The sequence below is a fragment of the Nomia melanderi genome, chromosome 1, assembly GCF_051020985.1.
Source record: "Nomia melanderi isolate GNS246 chromosome 1, iyNomMela1, whole genome shotgun sequence".
Classification (NCBI taxonomy): domain Eukaryota; kingdom Metazoa; phylum Arthropoda; class Insecta; order Hymenoptera; family Halictidae; genus Nomia; species Nomia melanderi.
In genome coordinates, this window is record NC_134999.1 from 38,005,660 (window position 1) to 38,026,787 (window position 21,128).

At 48.5% G+C, this 21,128-nt stretch overlaps 1 protein-coding gene across 1 annotated transcript in view; it reads right to left on the bottom strand.

Moving 5' to 3' along the window:
- Positions 1 to 21,128, bottom strand: part of rau (RA domain-containing protein rau) — a 29,945-nt gene that overhangs the window by 2,261 nt on the left and 6,556 nt on the right. The window contains exons 3-4 of the mRNA XM_031971864.2: positions 1,315 to 1,571; positions 304 to 367 (exon numbers count right to left, since the gene is read on the bottom strand). Of these exons, the coding sequence (XP_031827724.1) occupies positions 304 to 367; positions 1,315 to 1,571 (321 nt within the window). The remainder of the gene's footprint in view (positions 1 to 303; positions 368 to 1,314; positions 1,572 to 21,128) is intronic.

The following is a 21,128-nucleotide window of genomic DNA, read 5'->3' on the forward strand; positions in this document are numbered from 1 at the left end:
TGATGTTCACTTCCTCTAACAGTGAAAGCTTAGAAAGTAGATATTACCAAGGTATCCACGAAATTAATTAACTGGTCTATTTAATTAACCTTGTTATATATGGAAATAAATTGTAAAAGAAGAGGAAATCAGATGCAACCATGTGCGAGAGGATTGTTTCGAAGTCCGACCTTGGACACAGCTTACTGACGCAATTGGATCAGTCGGACGATTGTTCCAAAGTAATCAGAACTTCACGGACTAAATGGCGAAGCAATCAACGAGGGGAAAGATGTTTAAAAGCAGCTTAACACGCCGACTTACCCCGGACATGAGCGCGCTGTCGTATATTTTGACAAGTCCGCCGCGACGCGTCTGCAACGAGAATCTGCAACACAAGAAAACATCCGTGAATCCTGGATATCGCAGTACGCCGGCGTAGTTCAAAGGGAATCGGGGAACACTACTTCCACGTAAAAACACTGGTCCCCTGGTTTCTAGTCAAACACCGCTCGTCTACGTAACGTATACCTTCGCCGGAAGTTTCCGAGCTGGCGAGAAAACATCGGTGACTATGAGGGCTTTCTGTCGCGAGACGGTAGCCTCGACACTTTGTATCCAAACATTCGTTCGGCCTATATTTACTCGTTCGCGCGTAATATGTAATCAAGCGTTTCCTTCATTCACGTAATACTCACAATTACCGCTAATATTAACCGAACGAGTGCCGAGGATTGTCAGTATGCCCGACTTTCTCTCGTTCGAGGCTCTGTTTAACTCGCGTATAGTTCACGATAGAACTTCCGAGTTCGACGGTTCGAAGACGTAAAGATTCGAGAGTTGAAAAGTTTGAATATTAAAGGTCGAACGAAGCTGTCATAAGTTCGAAAAGCAAGAGAACAAAGGTCACGTCTGGCAGAAGCAGAAATCTAGAGGACTCCGCTGGCATAAATAAAGGCGTCTCGCGTATAGTTCACGATAAAACTTCCGAGTTCGACGATTCGAAGATGCAAAGATTCGAGAATTTAAAAGTTTGAATATCGAACGAAGCTGACATAAGTTCGAAAAGCAAGAAAACAAAGGTCACGTCCGGCAAAAGCAGAAATCTTGAGAACTCCCCCGGCATAAATAAAGGCGTCTCGCGTGGTCGCTCCAGTCTGGAGGCCAAGAACAAAGGGAATCAGTGGAAAGGACGTTGCTCGTCGTTGGCTCGTGCTCACCGACCCACAAGAAGTCGCGTTTACGGTCGGTCGCGAGCCCTGAAATTACATCACGAAGCCGAGCGAAACCGAAAGGGGAGCGAAAAGAGTACACCGCGGTGTACTTCGATCGTACCTGGAATCGCCCCTAGGATGACACGATTGCAGAGCAGCGGGTTTGGCGTCCTCGTCTAGCGCCAGGACGGTCTTCATGTTCGGTCTCCTCACTGTGACTTCCATGGTGAGGTAGAACAGCCTGGGATCACGGTGCCTCATTCGGTACTTGTTCAGCAAGTTCTGAACAACCTCGCGGCTCGTCGTTTCATAGGTGATGCTGAGGGTCTTGTACTCGATGTCTGGTCGCAGACAGTTCGCGTACACCTTGATTGTCGTCTGCAATGGAAAAAGTGTCGCTATTAGTGATGAACGGTTCCTTAACACGTTAAGCGCCATATCAGCCACTGGTGACTGACGCTCCTGAATGACTAAAAAACAATCGTAACATACAAGACAACCGATGTGAAATAAAAATGTTTAATAAGGCAACTGAGTTGATAATAGTGTAACGCAAACGTTGCAACGCCAAACAATTCATAAGTATTCCTACTTTTCTTTGCTACAAAAGACAAACTCTATGGGAAAACGCTTAAGATTTTCGTGGCGCTTAACGTGTTAATCGAATAAAATGAATAGAATGAGACAATTCAGCGCAAAAAGTTCCTTTTGTTAGTAGAGATTGTCTAGGTTTCAACGACTACTTCCAGGGCTATTGTAAATCAAAGGTAACGATACACTTATCAAAACTGATCCATTGTAACAAGACTTTTCAGGGTTCGAACTAATCCATTGTTTAGAGAATCGCTGGTCCCCCAAGGGATGTTTGGGTTTAAGATGATTTAGGGCGTGGAACGTATTCTAAGAAAGGATTAGGCGCGACGCCGTATGTGTAAGGAAGAATAGCGCAGGAAGAAAAGGAGAGGAAGGAAGAGGACGTCCTGTGCGCCATAGGACGAGCAATAAAAAAATGCCGAAGACTCGTAGGCGCGACAAGAGGGTCGACAATTAGTCCATAATTAACTCGGAGACAGACGTTGGCCACGCGTGCCGCATAAAACGCTATCAACCCTTCAGATACGCCGGCTACGAGGGGATGCGTGCACCGAAAATAAACCAGACACCAGATCACCCCGTTCGCAGATGCGCGCGTCGTGCGCTCGTGCGTTTACGTTTGTACAACGGTGGCCCATAACATTAATAAATAGAAAGGTGTATAAAAATTTAATTTTAACCGCCCATCGATTTTTCCCTTTTCCACGAACATCGTCGCTCTCGATCGAGCAATAGTTTTAGTCACATTCTGACGACGATGATCAGAGAATTCAACGAACAATAATCTGTCAAAGTTTAAAGGCTTAAAGGTTTTAATTAAGACTCAATGATGCAATTGCTCCAAGTTACCGTTCTCGCACAGTTTAAACGCCCCAAGCTGCTTTTTAACAGCCGCAAATTGCGCTCAGATTTTACGGTCCACCCGTTCCAATTCCGACCTGTCAATAGCCAGATGTTACAAGCCGAAAACTCCGGCCTGTCCGCCACGTTCGCAACTACCGCCCAAACTTTACAGAAACACGTGTAGGTCGCATTTTATGACCGCAAGCTGCGCTATATTCCCGACCGTAATAACCTGTGGCCAAGTATGGCAAGGGCCACGAGCCGCGTACGTGTCCGTACAATCATTTCCCCGGTGTAAATAGAGATTTTCGCTAAGCTACCTTCACATTGCACCGTCACGTTTCACCGAGAATAGAGGATTATCCTTCCTGTGCCATTTATACCGTTAATATGTGCCCTTTATATCGCGCGTGCAGATTGTGCGACAAATTGGACACTTCAAACAAGGATTACGCGGGTTCGTGCCTCGACAAATGTCGGATATCTTGTTCCGGTTACAGAATTCACAATGTTCTCTACAGGATGTACCCTATTCCTTAGTTTCAGTATACATCGCAATTTGAAAAACTCAGACATTCTAACAGTTCCCAATTCTGAATCGCAATTCTATTAAAATCCGCTTCGCCATAAGTTATTACCGTAACACTTACAGCTTTATTTCAATCTGACGAGTACCATGTCGGCTCCAGAACACGGAAACCAGTATCAACGCGTGTTATCTCCGATAGCCTGATCGATGCCGGGCGCCATGGGCCGCAGCCCTATTTGCGCTTGGGCTAAACAAACAGCGGGATTCTTAAGCGGCCGTCGGCCGTGGAATTCTCGGTGGCGTTTTACGAGGACCGAGAATCGATAGAGGCGGCGTGTGTTCCGTTCCGGCGAGTGCTGACCCTAACAAACGCGAACAGCGTATACACGCGGACTCGCGTAAACACCGGCCCCGTTCAAATACACGAAATTCGTGCGGCCCCGCGGCGAAAACAACGCGGCAACGCGTAGGCGCCCCGCGATTTCTCTGATTCACCGCTGGAATTCCGATACGCTTACGCGCGAAACGTTCGTGCGGTTTCCGTGGAATTCTCAGGTGTTCCTGTAACGAGAACACGATCTTTGTCCGAGTTTTTTTATAGCCGCCGCGCCGCCGGTCTCCGCGAAGGCCGCTCTTCTTCGAGGAATTCCGAATTCCGCCGGGATCGATCGAAATTCGTCTGCGATCGATACTCTGGGAGCTTCTTCGGTTTCGAGGTTTATTTATAGATTTCGCAGACTTCTGGTATAGATCTCTATAAAACAGCGTTTCTTCGAAGGAATCTATGCTTCTGTAACTTAATGCTAAGATACTAAAATGTTTAGCTTCCCAAGATTTGTGTTCCAACATTTCACTTCAATATAACTCTAGATCCTCAATCTTTCCTCATAAACAGAGGAAACCTGCGAATAAAGATTTAGCGATACTCCCATTAAAATATATTTTACTCTAATAAACTGACGAATAACACGCAGAATACATTTCGTCGCTAATTGTCTAATTAAGAATCCACTGCGGATTGGACATTTTCCAAGAAGTAAGAGTATCTGAAACACGTACTCGAAATGATTTGGTCTAACGGTATACGCTCGCTCGTGCATTCCTGGTGAACGAGCGACACGACTGTCGAAGATCGGTCCACAGAAGAACCGTTCCGGTCGACCGGTCGATCGACGAAATGCTTTCCCCGTGGCGGCGGCTAATGAAAGAGAAAACAACGCGGAAGGAGAGAAAAACCGTCGGGTGCAAGTGTCAAAGAGAGGTCTGCGGCTCGTCAGCAGCGTACACGAGAGATGCCACCCCGTTACGAGACATCAATATCTTCCAGCCGGTTATGGGCCGCAACCCGAAATACACCTTGGGATATTTCTGTTTGAAAGAGGTGCTCGTTCCGGTTAAAAGTATCGCTTCGCTCCAGACCGTTCGCGGTCATGTTTCTGCAGCTTTAACTCCAATAACAACGCATTAAACCTAAATTTGGACGATGATGCTGTTCGCCAGAAATTCAGCATTCCGACCAATCGAATTTCGATTACTAAGCCACCAGTTTCAATACTAGAATAAAAAGTCTTGAATGGAACTTCAATTCGTATTTTAGGAATCTGCTGCAAGTTTCCTAGATATTACATGCGTACTGATCCGAAAAAGTTGTTTCAATTAATATAAAGTTATTTTAAACGCCAAGTTCGACGAATTCCGAGCGGTATAATTAAAAAAACAGTGGTTGCCTTTACGATCCGGAACGAACACGTGAAAAACTACCGAAAACCGTCCCCACCCAGAAGCCATTAAAAGTCATCTGTAAATGAACGTCCTAATGGGGAAGTTAACAGCCAAGAATTCGAAGAAGAGGAAGTCCTGCTTCCAAAAATCCGGGGTAATCTGGCGTATCGAGTGTAAACTGTAAAAAAATCGAGGGGCAGAGGAGCAGCGAAGCGGAATAGAAGTCACCGAAGTCACCATATGCCGGCGGAGTGTCTTATAATGAAGGGGGTCGGTTTAAGGGGAATTTCATAAAGCCCCATAAAACGCTGCCGTGCTTCGAAGAATGCGTTCGGGGGCACTTTCGGGTTTTCGAATCAACGGCGGAACGAAATCTGCGTACAATAGAGGTCCTTTATGAACATCGGCGTCCGAGCTGAATGGCGAATCTACGCGTTTCACTCGGTTGATTCATTCCGGGTCTAAAAATAGGGCCGGTATCGCCGGCTTATCGTTATCGGCAGCTTCGAGTAGAACAGTAAACCCAGCGCTCGGCTGCCGACGACACCCGGTATATCGTATCCCCGTTTCAAAGCAAGGTAAACGACACCTTTCAACGGAAACCCTATTGCACGGCCTTGCCTCTTTTCTAATCAGCAAACATTAAATTCATCTGCGCGCAGAATTACGAACGGAAAAGGGAATTAACTTCTGCGCGTTCCACGGAACGCTTAAAAATTTCCGATCCGAGTACATTGAAACTTGCAAGAATCGCGAGCGAGACTGACGGTGCACTTATTTCGTTGCATTTTGTGTTCTCAACTTTCTCGAATTATCGCAGAATCGATCGATCGAACAAACATTATTTCTAACGTTATCTTGATACAATTCACGGGTTCTAAGTTTCTAGGTTATGTTTACCAACAGTCTTTTTTTCATTGTTTTCGTGCGCTCCAGAGCCCAGGGATCATCAATTACAGTGCACGAGGCACAAAACCGATCAATGGGAAGCGTTTCTCCCGACGGCAAAATTTCTCTGAAAAAGTGAGACCTCTCTTTCGCAACCGTTCCATTCAGGTCGAAGAGAGCTGAGTGATCTCTAGGAATCCGGAAATGGCAAGGGATTATGAGAACCGGCGCGCTTTATAATTAGAGCGCGAACAAAATCGTGCCACGGGCTTGAAGATCGTCTAGAGTTTCTTCCGACTGGCTGTCCCACGCTAATGGAGCCAGTCAACGCATAATAATATGCATCTCCTCTAGTTTTTCTAGCTGCTTTAAACGACGGCCTCGCTACTGTTTTGTGTGCCGCGAACAATTCTTGTGAACAGAGGCATAAAAAGGGTAATCAAATTTCATCTGCTTACATTAATAATCTTCGCATCGCTCATTCCGTAATTAATATTCCATTGAATACAATAACCGGCACACTTATTGCTCGATAACCGTTTACGATCCCCGTTTCTTCGTATCTAAACTTATCGTTCGCCTATTCGTTTACCTTGCAATCGATATTTCCAGTGATCAGATAGTGAACCTATTCTTCGATCGGAAGTGTCTTCAAACAAACGTTCAGTGACCCCAAGGATCGATGTGAAATGTCCAAAAAATACAGTAGCTTCCTTGATTCCAGCCTATCACCGGTTGACGTAGGATCCGGGATCCAAGATGGAACTGTCGATTAATTTTCATGCCAGGCCACGTAGCCGCTGCACGGCCTCGGTTTGAATGGTCGCAGTATCTGCCAGTCCCAGGTAGGTCCCCGCGCATAATAAATTCCTCATCCCAGAAGTCCATTGAATCTTGAACGACCAGGTCCTCCTCCGTCACCCCTTTCCCTGCCCCCGGCACGTGCTTTCCGACTCTCAGCTGCCGTATTTTCCCCCCTGGCCGGGGTCTTCAGGTGCTGTTGCTGTTCGAGCACGTGTCCCGTCCCTGATTTCCGGCCGAAAAAAAAGGATCTCGGGGACGCTTAGAACAAAAACACGGCTCCCGTACCGGGACGAGGAATCCGTGTCCTCCGCCTCCTTTCTTCGCTCGCCGAAGCCCGTGAAATCTTTGTTCAGCACCAGTGCCCCCGGCATCGAGGAAATGGAGGTCATGCGGCTCTGTTTTTCATTGTTTTTTCATCAGGTAACAGAAAAAACGGAGGATTTTTAATTGGAGAAGGTTCATTGCAACTCGTAACAGCCGTAACGAAGGAGATTTGAAGAGACTGCATACATTCCTTTATATAATATGTAAACCGAGCTTGACAAGGGAAGGATGAACCAAAATCGATCGACTTCTGCAAAACCCGAACAGCTGCGGCAGTGAAAAAGTAACTGCTCGTGTCTCCGAGCAGTTTCGAATTTCCCCGAGAAACACGTAGCAACAATAGGTTCGCTGAGCGGGTATAATCCGAGCAGTCGCGCGACGCGATTCAGAGGACAGGCGTCGTTTCACCGAGTGTCATCAGTGTCTTGCGAGCATCGTCAGCTGAAACTGAGCCCGATGAGTATATCTATCGTATTCGTTTAATATCGTCTCGCCGCGATGATCGATAATTTTTGATTCCTTTCCATGCGTGATCGCATCGGTTCAAAGGTAAAACAGAAAGCTGGCCGACGATCCGTCCGATGGCGAAGACAATCGAGCACTCTCTCCGCGTTTCCGAGTCCCACGATGATCGCACTGCCGCTTTCGGGACCAGTCCCGTGATCCAGAATGATCCGCGCACGATTCGATCCGATGAGAAACTCGCGGGCCACCTTGTTTCCTGCGTGTTCTTACTTTCGCGCCGGCACTTTCCCGCCGGCGAGACAATGCGCCACGAAAGCCTGGGAAGCTTAATTGTTACCGAACGGAGCACACTTCGCACGGATGGAAAACTCACGCAGGTAAGTGGGAGGACGCCCGCCTCTGCCCCGCGGCTCCTTTTGTGCTCGGCAACGAAATGTCGCACGACCCGGTTTACATAACTACCAGCGATATGTAACGGGAATAAAGCGTCGGCGATTGAGTAACCGGTTCCTGTATCGATCGGAAGACCCCATTGTGTTATTTACCGTAGTTCCTTGCTTCACTGTCTCCAGAAAAATCGAAATCGTCGAGGATACTGCGAATACTTAAATTTCCTGCGGTATTTTTGATAATTCGAATATTTCACTGTCTCCGTATGAATGCTAAGGAACATTGAGTATACCAAAGAGAACATTGAAATTTCTTTCAGGGAAAGTTACACAGATATCTTGGAAATTCTTGTCTCCCGAGGATCTCTGGTAAACAGAGCAAAGAAGAGTTTCTAAGAGGTCCTTCAAGAAAGTTTGAAAAAACTTTCCAGTAGCCACGGGGGATCACTGGAGCCTCGCAAACCCTAGGCGCTCGGTATCAGAAGATTCTTAAGTAATTCCTCTAAATATGTAAAACGAGATACCATCACTCACCCTTCAATTTTATTAATCGCGTTTCATGAATGAACGGGCCTATCGCGAGGGGTTCCACGCGCGTGTCGCAATTCGAGGAAAAATATGGCCGCGCACGAGTCGCGACCAGATAGCGGTCAAACGGCGTTCTTTTTTATTCTGTCTGAGGATGATACGGGGAAAGATACCGTCTGGAAGCGGCGCCGTTTTATCATCGGCCGCTGGGTATCCAGAACCGTTTTTGCTAGAAAGACCAGCCACGTTAAATCGAGCATGGCGGGGTCAACCGCGAGGCAGCTTGAACCCGGCTGCCTCGTGGGGTCAGGAATTCCCGCGGGGGTCAATCACTGTCGCTCGCACCGACCGACCGACCGACCGACCGAAGGTTTCGTGCAGTCGTCTGACCGCGATTACGCGTCGCTTCGCGACATTTTTTCAGCTTAATGCGACCAATTGGACGTCGTCGCGTACGCCGGACACGCGACTCGCCGCGGACTCGTCACGAAACGGTCCGGGACAAACATAATTTCATTGTCCGGCAGCGGCGCGTTCTTCCAAACGGAATTAAGCCCGCGGGCAAAGGGAGCAGAAGAAAAGACGGCGGGGAAAGAAGAAAAGAAATGTTTCTGTGGAACGTCCACCACAAAGGGGCACACCGTTTACAGCGGAATGCAAATGAGCGACGATTAAATAATAGAAGAAAATCGAGTTTACAAAGCGGCCAGGTCTCCTCCGGATCGTAATCACCCTGTCAATCAACTCTTTCTCCTTGGCAGCACGCGGCGCGAGCGTAGCTGCCAGCCGGCCGCTGGTCCCCGGTTTAATCGCGATCGGAACGAACCCGTCGGAGATGGTAATTAATGCCCCGTTACGAGCGATTATTAAGTATGAAACGCGAGCCTGCGTCGGCGATGCGATCGAACGATTTCATTAAACGAGCCCCGGCTCCGCGAAATCCGGCTGAAAGTGTGCTGATCGCCGATGAACCGTCCATTGGATGCCTGACGTTAATTATTCTTATCGGGGATCTTAAACGGCCGGTTCGGTCTCGATCGTGTCTGGATCGGCAACACGGCCGCGGTAGAATCCGGCCGATAATCGTACCCGGGTTATCGACGCGTCGTGTCATCATGTTTACGAATCGAATTGCTCGCGGCCTGGCGCGATAAAAGTAGAATTTTAAAATCCTTCGACCATCCTAAAGAATATTCACGAGTCACTCTCAATCCGACGTTGAAAAAGCCAATTTAGAAATTTTCTTCCCTAATAGTCGCTATCATCCAAATGTCTTCGTACGCCTATAAACTGACAAGCCAATCGTCGGGCAACAAAAACGCAGCCGGTGTTTCGTTATATCGAATCAGGCTCGGATTAGATCAGGTTAATCCGAGGTTCGATGATACCGAGATCCTATCAAAAATTCGAACCTCCCTTCCTCGAGCTGATCCAAGGGTCTCCCTATTAATTGCGCTCGATCAACAGCTGCTGTCTTCCAGGCGGATCTAGCCGCGCGGGACGCGATTCGTCGGCGTCGTGGTCTTCCTCGGGGCGATTATTCGCGTCGGACCACACAGAAAGAGGCGTTCTCGAATTCGCCTGGCGAGGACCGTGTCCGTTCTACCCCGGGCGTCCAAGTGGCCGACAATTGACACCCGTTTCCGGCCGTGTTCCACAAAGAAGCGACGCCGAGGAGGCTAGCCGAAGAATATGGGGCACGTGCCCTAAGACCGGCATCGCGTGCCCCCGTCTTCGCGTGCGTGCACTCACGCACGCCCACGTCCAGTTTCTTTTTCCCCGGCAATATGTTCTCGGTACCGGGAACATAATACTCTCTGGAAAGCTTCCTTCCTGCGACCGGCCACGGGCAGGACGCTGAGCGCCATATGGCACCCGGGGCGTCGCGGGCTTCCCGGCGCGAGATGAAAGCAAAACTGGACGCCGGCTCGCGTGCACGTGTGGCAATGATCGGCGGGACTGGCCGATGCCCGTGCTCAAGCGTCTGCGACGAGTCTAGCCGTCTAGGCGTGCATTCTTCGATTCGAGATCTGCATTCTCCTTTTTGAATCCTCGCGATCCGCCGCTCGCCAGGCACGTAATCCGACTTCTGAAGACGTTGAACCCTGTTTATCCGATTCTCACGGGAGATACCGGTCCGCGCTCCACGCTGATTCACTGGGGCATATGTAAAATAGTTATTTTCGAGTATCTGTCGAAGCAATCTTTCTAGGTTGTTGGTTTGACGAGCTTCGGAGGGTTACAGACGCGTAGTTTCTCATGCATCGGCGATTCCAGAGACGTTGTGTTGGTATCTGGGATTCTGTTGGAAAACGTTTTGAAACCTAGTAGCCACTGGGTGGGAAGGCTGAATCGATTAGGACCCGATGAAAATTAGAAATGTCGAGGATCGAGTGTACCGAGAATGATAGATCGTTTCTCGATAATTTCGCGCTCGAGGAAGGGAACTTTTAGTCACGCTTATCCGATTCGTGGGCTCGACGCACACCCACGTAGCAGTTCTAAAGACAATTATTACAAGCAACCGATGATTCGCGGGTAGAAGAACGTCGCCGAGATGTGGAAACATGCTCCTCGGTTACCGCAGTAATTTTTTGGTTCAGTAGCCACGTGATGGCAATAATGACGCACGGCGTGACTGATAATCACGTTATGCAACGAATTGCGCGGAAACATGGCTGTATTAGCTAAGTAGCCGCTGCACAGCGTCCCTCAAGTATAAAACTCTCAAGGAGAATTCGTTTAAACTTAGAACCTCTGCCGCGATCGAATTCAACGCGTTCAACCAGGACCGTCGATAATTCAGCCTCTAAAAATTCGCAACGAAGATGCAAGAACGATCCTCCACCGGTCTAGACAATTGCAGTGGGTGTCGAGGGGCAAGTAGCTTAACGCTCTAATAGCCAGTGGTCAGGAAATCCCAGCAGCTGTTTATACAGGCCCCGAAGAGCAGCCTCTCGTAGTGGAAAAGTGGCGGACGGCTGTTCGATCTCAACTTTTCTATTTTTCTAGAGCGTCTCGAGTGGCTCGGAGGCAAGTAAATACCCGCCTGCTGTTTACTGCCGAGCGAAGTGGAAGCACGCGACTCTACTCCGAAAGACGACGCGCGCTCGATCGAAAGAGTTACGGGCGTCGCGTTCAACGGGCACCCCAATTAAACCGTGGTCGCGCGCCGGAAAAAAGAAAGAAACCGCGGCGCGTCCTCGGTAGGAAAAGAAACTTCGTCGCGGAGAGATTGCAATTAAGAATGGCGGACCGACCTCGCGCTGCGTGTCGGAACGGTGAAAACGTGCCCGGCGACTCTCTTTTCACTTCGCCATTTTGATTCCCTTCCGTTTCCACTTAAAACAATTCCATATATATGAAGACGTTCGCTGCACCCAGGCCTTAACGACCGGATAAATTAAAGCGTTAAGCTGCCACGAAAAACTCTCGCGGCGAACGTTCAGCGCCGCAGTAATGGCGTCCTACCTGGTCCTGGGGCTGCGTAATTGTGCCGATCGCATCTGTCGGCCTAGCATCGCGAGTACGGCCGGGATGTATGGTTACACTTCTTTTACGGTGGCTAATTGCAACGTGCAACGTCGCAGTTAACTTTCGTATTAACTTTTACTCCTGTTTTAATGGCAGGCGTACGCAGCCTATTCGTTCCCATATGTCTTCCCGCGAACGGACAGTTCGAAAATATTGCAGTTAGCTCTAACCGCAATTACGATTCGACCTTTGACGTATTTGCCCGGTTGTCGTCGGAAGATTTACTGTTTTATAAACGCTACCCTCGTCAATTGTAAACAGACGTTTCAACGTGAAAGTTTTATAGGGGATTCCCGGGAGCCGATGGATGTAATAATATTATTAATGACAGATATATCGGATTGATTAGATTAGACTCTCCGAGGAATTCTGTTCGTTTCGCTCGCTGCAACGGTATACTCTTTATCGTCGTCTTTCCCAGAAGCGTTCGACGATTTTTATTCGGCCGGTTGGATGACTGTGTTTAGGGCGTCGTTCCTCCGATTGTTTATATTTACCAGTGCCGTCCGATCTACGGTATTAAGAGAACAGGAGGTCGGTGACAGACGGTCGCAGGTCCGTATAATTGGTCCTTCCTCTGCTGCTGATTGTTTTAAACGAGAACAACTCGACCAACTTTAAGTCCCCCGTTATACCACCAACACGCGCGCGATTATTAGCGGCACAACCACCATGCACGGAACGCTTGCATCCGGTTCGTGGGCCAGTGGAAGGGTGACAACACGATTCCACGCTAACTCGAGGTAAGTACGATTCTAATCTCATTGAGGATCGCACACCATCGGTCATTTTCAGTCACGGAAGTCCGCCAAGCGGGTGGCGAAAAACTTTTCCACGGTTTTCCCGGCGTTACACGCTTCTCCCTTCGCGAGAGTGCTACCGCATAGTCTCCGTATCAATCGAGCAACCATTTATTGTTTCATAATTCATAAGAGCGGAGCGAGCAACCAACGCGGAAGTTGGAATCATTAAATCTAGAGTATATTAGATCACGGTATTAGATTACCGTGTATTAAAGTATATTAAATCTTGTATAGAGGGTGATCCATTTTAATACGAACGTCTCAAACAATTGTTCACGACGAGGCGATCGAGACGAAGCTGAACCATATCCTCCCGAATACTAATTTATTTCGTTAATAAAGCGATACCATCATTCTTAAATCATCGAATACAGTTAACGGGATGTTTGAAGTAAAATAAGAAAAAATAGAAAGCGAATATTTCTCTGCTTCAACACGAAATTCGTTGCATGTAATTTTGAAGTCTCGAAGGGGGTGCAAAATCAATATGGCCGTCGCTGTATCGCCTCACGGGATCTCCTAACTTTCTCCAGGCCTTGGTTCCTGCAACCTGGCCCTCGCCGTCGCCCTTCGTCGTAACAAAGACCCCGCCGCGATGCACACCTGACTGCGATTGCCGTAACCGGGCCGATAAGCTCGCAAGGGAGGGTTATCTCGAACAGAGGTGGTTCTTTTCATGAATAATTCAAAGAGGGACGCGGTCGCCGCGAAATGTATGCACGAGATTTTAAAGGGGGCCGCTTCGAATTCCGCAATGCCGTTTGCCTTTCCACCGGCTCGCGTTTCGCGACACGGCCGAAAAAAGGATAACCACCCCTGTCGAGGAGGAAGTTCGTTAGCAGGAACGCCACAGAACAGTTCTCTCCCCTTTCTTTAAGGGCTCACGTTTTTTCCGCGGGAGACTCATTAACGCCAGACGAGATTATTGCTTATAGGTCGAAAATAAACGGGTGGCGAGGCGGTGACGCTCGGCTTCATTTAACCCGTCCTCTTGACTTCACTTGACCAAGTGTCAATAAGTCGTGCGCCATGTCAAGACCGAAAACTCGCCGAGTCTAACCTTCGACTCGGCTTTCCCTGATCTAACAATTCCAAATACCACCGATTAATATTCTAGTTCATCGGAAAAACAATGCCTGACACTTCGAAAAACTCTTCTCGCCCTCCGAGAGAACAAAATATAACTGTCGTTAGTGTAATTCTTAATATATCCAAGTAAACCCGTCCAGTCGTATTGGTACGACGATTCTCCTCTCGATTTTCAACTTTCCTGGTCGTCGAGTCTAACTCCATCGCCAACTTTATTAATGACAATATCGATCTCGGAATACGTGAATGGCAATTATCACGGTCAGTCGAACTCGCGTTCGTGGGAATTCTATTTTATGAACGAGGGGTTGCAGGTGCAGCGTGCACCTGCTCCTCAACGTCGAGCTCCTTAGTCTCGTTACGTGAACTTATTCACGAACTGTCGAACGACATCGATGACGTACGATTTCACCGGTCTATTTCGAGAAGCCTGGTCGTAAAACTAATATTGGTGTCGTAACTAGCCGCGTGTAAGTTCGACGGGTTCGTTGCACCGGAAGTTCCGTGTCCGTGCTTCAACTGTTTCGACAGTGCCGTGGGGAAGCTCGGAAATCGCGGTAATACGGTGAACAACGATAAGAGTGCCTCTCACCGGCCGTTGGTGGGAAGTCCTCGGCCATTCCGTACGATCGTTATCATTTTCTGCTAATTTTTCCGCCGTCCCTTTCTTTGTCTCTCGACTTTTTTTATCTTCGTTAACGGTGATTGATAAGGGACAGCCAGGCGACTGGACGACCTCGCGCGTCGACTTTACGAGAGACTCGCGCGCTCGTGCTCTCGTGTTTGCGTTAAATAATCACACGAAATTAATTTTATCGAGTCCAAAGAACAATGGAAAATTGTTGCTCGCCGGTTTCATCTATTGTCGGCGCATAAACCGCACCGTAAAAATAGCCTGTCGCGCGTATAACGGTGCAAACAATCACGCTCGACGAGACGGGACCGCGAGAGGAGACGCTCGCGACCCCTGATACGCAGGATCCCCGTTTCCCGCGGGACACCCGTTACATGGCACGAAAGAGATACGCCGTGGTACTGGCGCCGTGCCTATCATTACGTTGTTTAACTCATAACGCATCGTAACACGTACGCTGCCGGTCCCTGTATCGCAACCGTTTACGCGTTTCACGAGTGTGTGACCGCCATGTCGACCCTGGCTTCAGGGATCTTCCTAGTTTGACAATTGCGGAATCAGTCCTTTGTTCAACTCCTGACTGCGTTTCCTTCGTGAAACAAAAGCACCGTATCTTTTTCAACTTCGTGGCGGACACTTTCTATTTTCCATTTTAATTCTGTCGATTTTAAGGATGTTTCCTTTATAACTCCACGTGTTTACAGTGCTCAAAGATTGTAGGGTTCATTGAATTCAATCAGCGAGATGCATATAATCGAGTAGAGTAATAGGTTTAAAGTTAAGTGACGACAAATGTAGGTCTCAACACCCCATCAAAATACCAGTAACCTCGTAAAACCGCAGCTGTGGGACATATAAAATTCTTAATTGCCCGGTGCAATCAACGTTAGATTTAACAGGGCTGACCCATAGAGGCTGTTCTCTGTGCGATACATATTTAAATACTGCGAAAGCTGTGCGGCTCGTAATTGCTGTCCGATTAATTACTCCTAATGAGACGTGTGGCGGGTAACACCGGTGAAAAGAGGGACCCGAGACACTGTCCCATATCATTAAAGGGCATTTCTCTTCCGTCCGGTCCGGGCGAAAGACCACAGGCATCATCCACGCGTTCGATCGACGCTTCCGGCTGCCCGGAACCCTTGCGCGTTTCCCGTCCGGTCAGCTTTCGAACATCAAACGCGTATTCCCCGGATCAATGATTCGCATCCTATCCAATTCATTCATACGATTCCCTCTCCCTATCTGCCGTTCTTTATTTCGACGCACGTTTCTGGTCGGACTGTTTCGTAACAACGTGATTACTCGGTGTCGAGACGTTGAGTCACGCAAAGCATCCGCGAAAACGATTCCATCGGAGGAACTAGTCATCCGGTACGTTCAGAGTTTCCTTAGAAACCGAGCTCAGAGACCGATCTAAGACACGCTATCGTTGAAACGTGGGGGAACGAGTTCTTTTCAATCCGAATACTTATGCGTCTGATGCAATTCCTAACCTGCAGCGGGGATTCTAATTTTCATATTATATGTTCCATTGAACAACCTAATAAATCCCAACGAGTTAGCGAATGATTATTACACGCTGATAAATCCTTACGCACGGTCCTTTCTTGAAGATAATTTTACACGCGCGAACTCTGACATTTATAAAAAAGATAATCGATCCGAATATTTTTATTCCGCGCGTATTCGAGCGATGCTTATTGGTAAGAACACCGTCGCATGACGCAACGGCGCTTTAATGAGCTTCCTTCATTACATAAAGGTGAATAATGGAGTCTTTCACTTTCGGCGGATTTTAGGGAGACAATCAGGCCGTGGCATTGTTCTTCCACGAACAATTCCGAGACGTCGGCAAACAGGATTATCAGGCGAACGGTCCGCGGCGGCTTGATATCACGGGAAGATATAAAACGGGGGACCACGATGAGCCACACAGAGCACAAAGGCGGTAAAAGAGGATAAGGAGGAGTCGTATGAAGGAAGAACTTACTACGACAAACTGGGCAGGGCGGGGGCAGGGGGGACGGGGTCCACGAAAGAAAGAGTGAATGGGAGCACTGTGTGCCAGATGGTCGGTGCCGGCATCGCGATCTCTCTCCGGCCCTGTTCCATAACTATTTCCCAATGATGAAGGAAGATCTGTGCCGGTGGTTTCACGCTACGGGGAACGATAACGTTCGTAGCGCGATGCCGCGCGGACGGGCCTGACCCTTGATAATTAATGCAAATTTATTGGTCAGCCGGGGAAAGATACACGCGCGCGCGGCAACGCGGATTGTCAATTAATAGGAGCAACTGTTTGTCGGAGGGGATCTTGAATGGCGAGATAGAAAAGTCACCGTAAATAGAAAGCGATAGCGGAAGCCTTATCGATCGGCGCGTTATTGTTGCACGCTAAATCGAGAGGAATTTCGTTTATATAGACCGAAAAATCTTGGCTCGTTATCGAAGTTGAAAATTACGCGTCGTTGCATCGAAACGTTCTGCTTTCGTGTTTTGGAACGATAAAGATCCCTTGGATGTAATTAATTGTACAGAGTTTTAAGAATGTTCCGTAAGATTGTTGGATTCTTAGTCGCACGTTTAACAAAGACTGTTATTCTGTGTTCGATGCAGATGTCAGTGAGTCATTAATACTCCGAGTCAGGCTTTGTACGGAGACTGACGAGGTAAACGCTGATCGGCTGCGATTTTCACGCGTGTCACTGCCGAGCTCTCGATGAAGCCCGCCGCGATACTGGGAACATGGTAACGAGCGTGTGTACCGGACAGCAGCGTCGAAAAGAAGAATTGCACGTCGAGGTGGAAGACGAGATGATTAATTCCTGCGGTCGGCCGGGTAACACGAGACTCTCCCTGCGAGACACGGGATCGAAGTTTTTATCTCACGACCAGAACTCCGAAAGCGAAACAACCCGCGAACAGGTTTCGTCCGTCTTTTCTTCTGCGGGTAACGATGCTCGCGATTTATCCATGGGAATTATCACTCAAAGAACCATTTGCGACTTATCTTTAGCTTTTCGTGAATACCTAACTGTATATTCTTTGAATAATTACTCTTTGCAATGTTTGGTCTACCTGTGAACGTAACATAGAATCTACATACAACTAAACAAACATTCATATTATTCCGGTTGTATTATTTGTATTATTCCAGTTATATCAGCACCGAAGATTTCCCAAAAGAACTACCAATAAATTGGTCCACAAGGCAAGTCCTTATACTCCTTAAACGCCGAATTACGTATCGATCAGCGCGTACACGGCATGAACGAACGCTTTCATCAATACGAACGTTGATCGGATCGTGCGGTATCGTCCACGGTTTCAATAATAATCCACTGTGAGTCCCGCAGCCCCGGCTAAAACGTATTTCGTGAAAAATCGCTCCTCCCCGAGCATCCACCGCAAGAAGGCATCGAGAAACGACCACGCGAACGTTTCCTCCGCCGGTCCGCGTGACCACACGGGGTTCCATGCGGCAACACCTCTTCCTCCAGTTTGAAAACGCACCGTTGTTACATCGGCCGGGCGTGAAGAGGTCCCGTGGCAAAGCCGTGCGAGAAGAATGTTAAGTGTCGCAATGGCGGTTGTCCGGTAGGGGCGCGAAGCGCGGCCATCTGCACCGGGGACCGCAATTGTTGCGATCCCATTCGAACAGATGCCGATCGATGACAAGAGGAGAGAAAGGGTTCCGTCGACCGCCGTGTAATTTCGTTCGTACAGGAAACTGGATTCTTTTGGACCGGTTTTAAACCTTTGCGGACGACGGTCTTTTAAACTTCTGAAAACTCTCTTCGTGGACGATTGAATTATGCATCGAGAATTTCGATATCGGGAATTTGAATTATTGTAGTATTTCTATGAAAAGAGGCAGGCAACATTAGGGATCTCTCGTTATTCGAATAATCGAATTACCGATGACTGAATTTCGAATTTGGATATCAAAGGTCGAAGTCGTGGCGGCGACATTCGACCGCAAAGGGTTTAGACCGGTTTTAAAGGAACGGCGCTACTGGGGAATTCCTTATGCAGCGAGAAATCGAGGCTTTTGCATAACGTTCTTAGAAACGATTTCACAGGACCTGTCGGCTCTTCGGTTGCATCGATGGCAAGACACTTTCAGTTAGCCACCGAAGAATCAAGGACAACTCGCGGATTCTCCGAATGCAACATCGCGGCCCACACGTTGGCACGGTCGTCGCCGGTACCGCGAAGACCTTTCGGCGCCTGGAGAAACAACAGAATGCTAGCCTATTAGCACGTGCTCCTGGTGTGAACACTGCGTAATCCTATGCAAAGCAGCACAGTAGCGGAGAAACTATTTGCCTAGGCTGGGAGGTCTGTGTTGTGAAACGCGGCGAGTAGATTTTGCTCGAACGAAACGGGGGAGTATTAATCTTACTGAAATTCATTCCTGTGTCTTGCTGCGATCGTTAATAATATTGGATACTAGACCTTCCATCGTTTCTTTGCATCCGCACAGTATCTAACACGGTCCCCTTTAACTTTGCATCGACAGAAACGGGTGATAATCGTTCAGTGAAAGTTGAACGCGTGGGAAAACCGTGTTCTTACTACCACGAATTTTTGCGACGAGCCACTATTAAGTCAATTACCGTAAACAGCTAATCGTGTCTATAGAAAAAATGACAAGAAACCTCGTAGAGCGTTTAATACGTAACGCTTGAAAAAAGAAAAGAGTAACCTAGTAGCAAAGCAACGAGTCGCTGAGGTTCCGCCTTTGAGCATGAATTATGGTTACAAATACAAGATAATCCAATCGTCCGGCACGGAATAATGTAACGATTAAGAGCAATACGATCCAATAAATATTTCGAATGACGCCGTAATTGCTTGCCATGCGTCAGAAACGTGCTGGCCAACGATTCCTGGTACAGCTGGAATGACTGTTCAAGAGTAGTTTCGCGTACACTCGTTCCGAGCCACGTGTGAGTAGCCGGCTGCAAGTGCTTTCACCGGTAGACAGCGGCCGATCCTCGACATTCACGCGAAAGGAATTTACGCGACGGTTCTCCTGAATGGGCGAAAAAGTCATTCACATCCGAGCGGATCGTTGAAACGCTGCTCCGCGACGCGGATCATCGTCGCGGATCGTTGTAATCCCGCACGGGAAACTGGTCCGAGTGGAATCCCTTCAACGGACCGTCAAGAACGTACTTGAAAGGTGAACGTGCGTCACGCGTTGCGCAATCGACGATTGTCGTAGCTGTTAAGCAACGGATTCCGGCTCGCGGTCAGCTCGATCGCTAAATCGCGGATGTAGCCGCGTTGTTTCATCGCGACGAGGGCCACCATTTCCATTCCGAATTCGAGCGTCGCGCTATTCGAAGAAGAAGAGACGACCGAGCGTGCTGGAATCAGCCGTCGAGATTAATCAGCCGGAACAGCGTAACGACCGCATCGGTTTACGTTAATAAACTCGCGATCTGAATTCCGAGCACGGTAATACCTCGCTAACAGTCCGAGTTCCCGGCTCGTTACGAGTGCGATTATCCTCACGGCCAGGCCGAGAAGCAGCCGGAAGAAACGCGCGATCGTGGTCGTAAATTTTCGAAAGCATCGCTTCGATAACAACTACCGAAGCAATACCGCGCTTCGGGTCGCGATTTTTCGAGGCCTAGAAATTCCGCTCTTTCCAGAAGAACGCGAAACTGGTTCTCCTATGTCCCGGCACGTGACCCCAGATCAATTCTTCAGCTGGACGCCAATCGTTTCGACTGGTCTCCTTTTTTTTCCTCGCCGCGCTTATCAATTCGAGGAAAAACGGGTGAACGGCACCGATAACCGGAGAAAAGGCTACCGTAGGAACGCTCAGCGAGCGCAGATAAACCGACAGGAGACGGTTACATTTATGTTGGCCGATGATCGATAGGGTTTTTATCGCGACGGAAGCCGAATCACGGATTCTTGGTACTAATTGCCGATCCCGGAAGACCCTCGATCGCCGCCGTTCTGAATGAAAACGGCGTTATCTCGCGGTAAGCGCGACGTCGTCTATGACAGCCGGCGATTACCCGACGATTCTGGCCGCTAATCTATCCGAAACTCCTCTTCCGCCTCCGCGATGCGACTTATCCCTGAATCCGTTCGCCTGACGCTGCTCGAGCTATGATTTCGCCGAGAGCGTTTGTTTAGGAGCCACTCCGGTTATGAAAACAAGCAGAAGTTCTAGTCGATCTCAGTCGCGTAGAAAAAAGCGAAGAAAAACTGGGAAACAACGTTCACCGGCTTTTTCCGTCCGAGACGTCAATCGTGTTTTCCCAAGATTCGGCCCGTGTTTGTTTAAGGCCGGTGAAAAAATCGTGTGTCGCCTAACAGCGGAGTTCATCTCGAAGACAGTAGCCGATAATAACCTATAATTATCTGTGAGGGAACGGGGCGGCCGTATATCAGCGCTCCTTAAATAGTCCTCATGCAGATGCTTTCTAAATTAGAGGGTTGCCCGATCAACGTCTTAATCGTCCATTAGACGGGACGTTCAATTACAGTAGACTTTCGTCGCGCATTATTCTGACATAACTGCATTCCTCGGCGGAGGAAAGCGCTACTTAACGACTCTTACGTAACCGGCATTCCGTGGACCGTTCGGCGTGATAATAAAATGGCGGACATCGCGCCGCGCGAAGCTACCCCGAGATTGCAACCGATCGTGTGAAATTCAAACTGCTGGAAGCCTGTTCGGCCGGGCACGTAAAAAAGGGATGGTTTGAAAGGGAGCGGGACTGCGACGTTCGCCTCGTGGATTTTATACGGGACGACGCA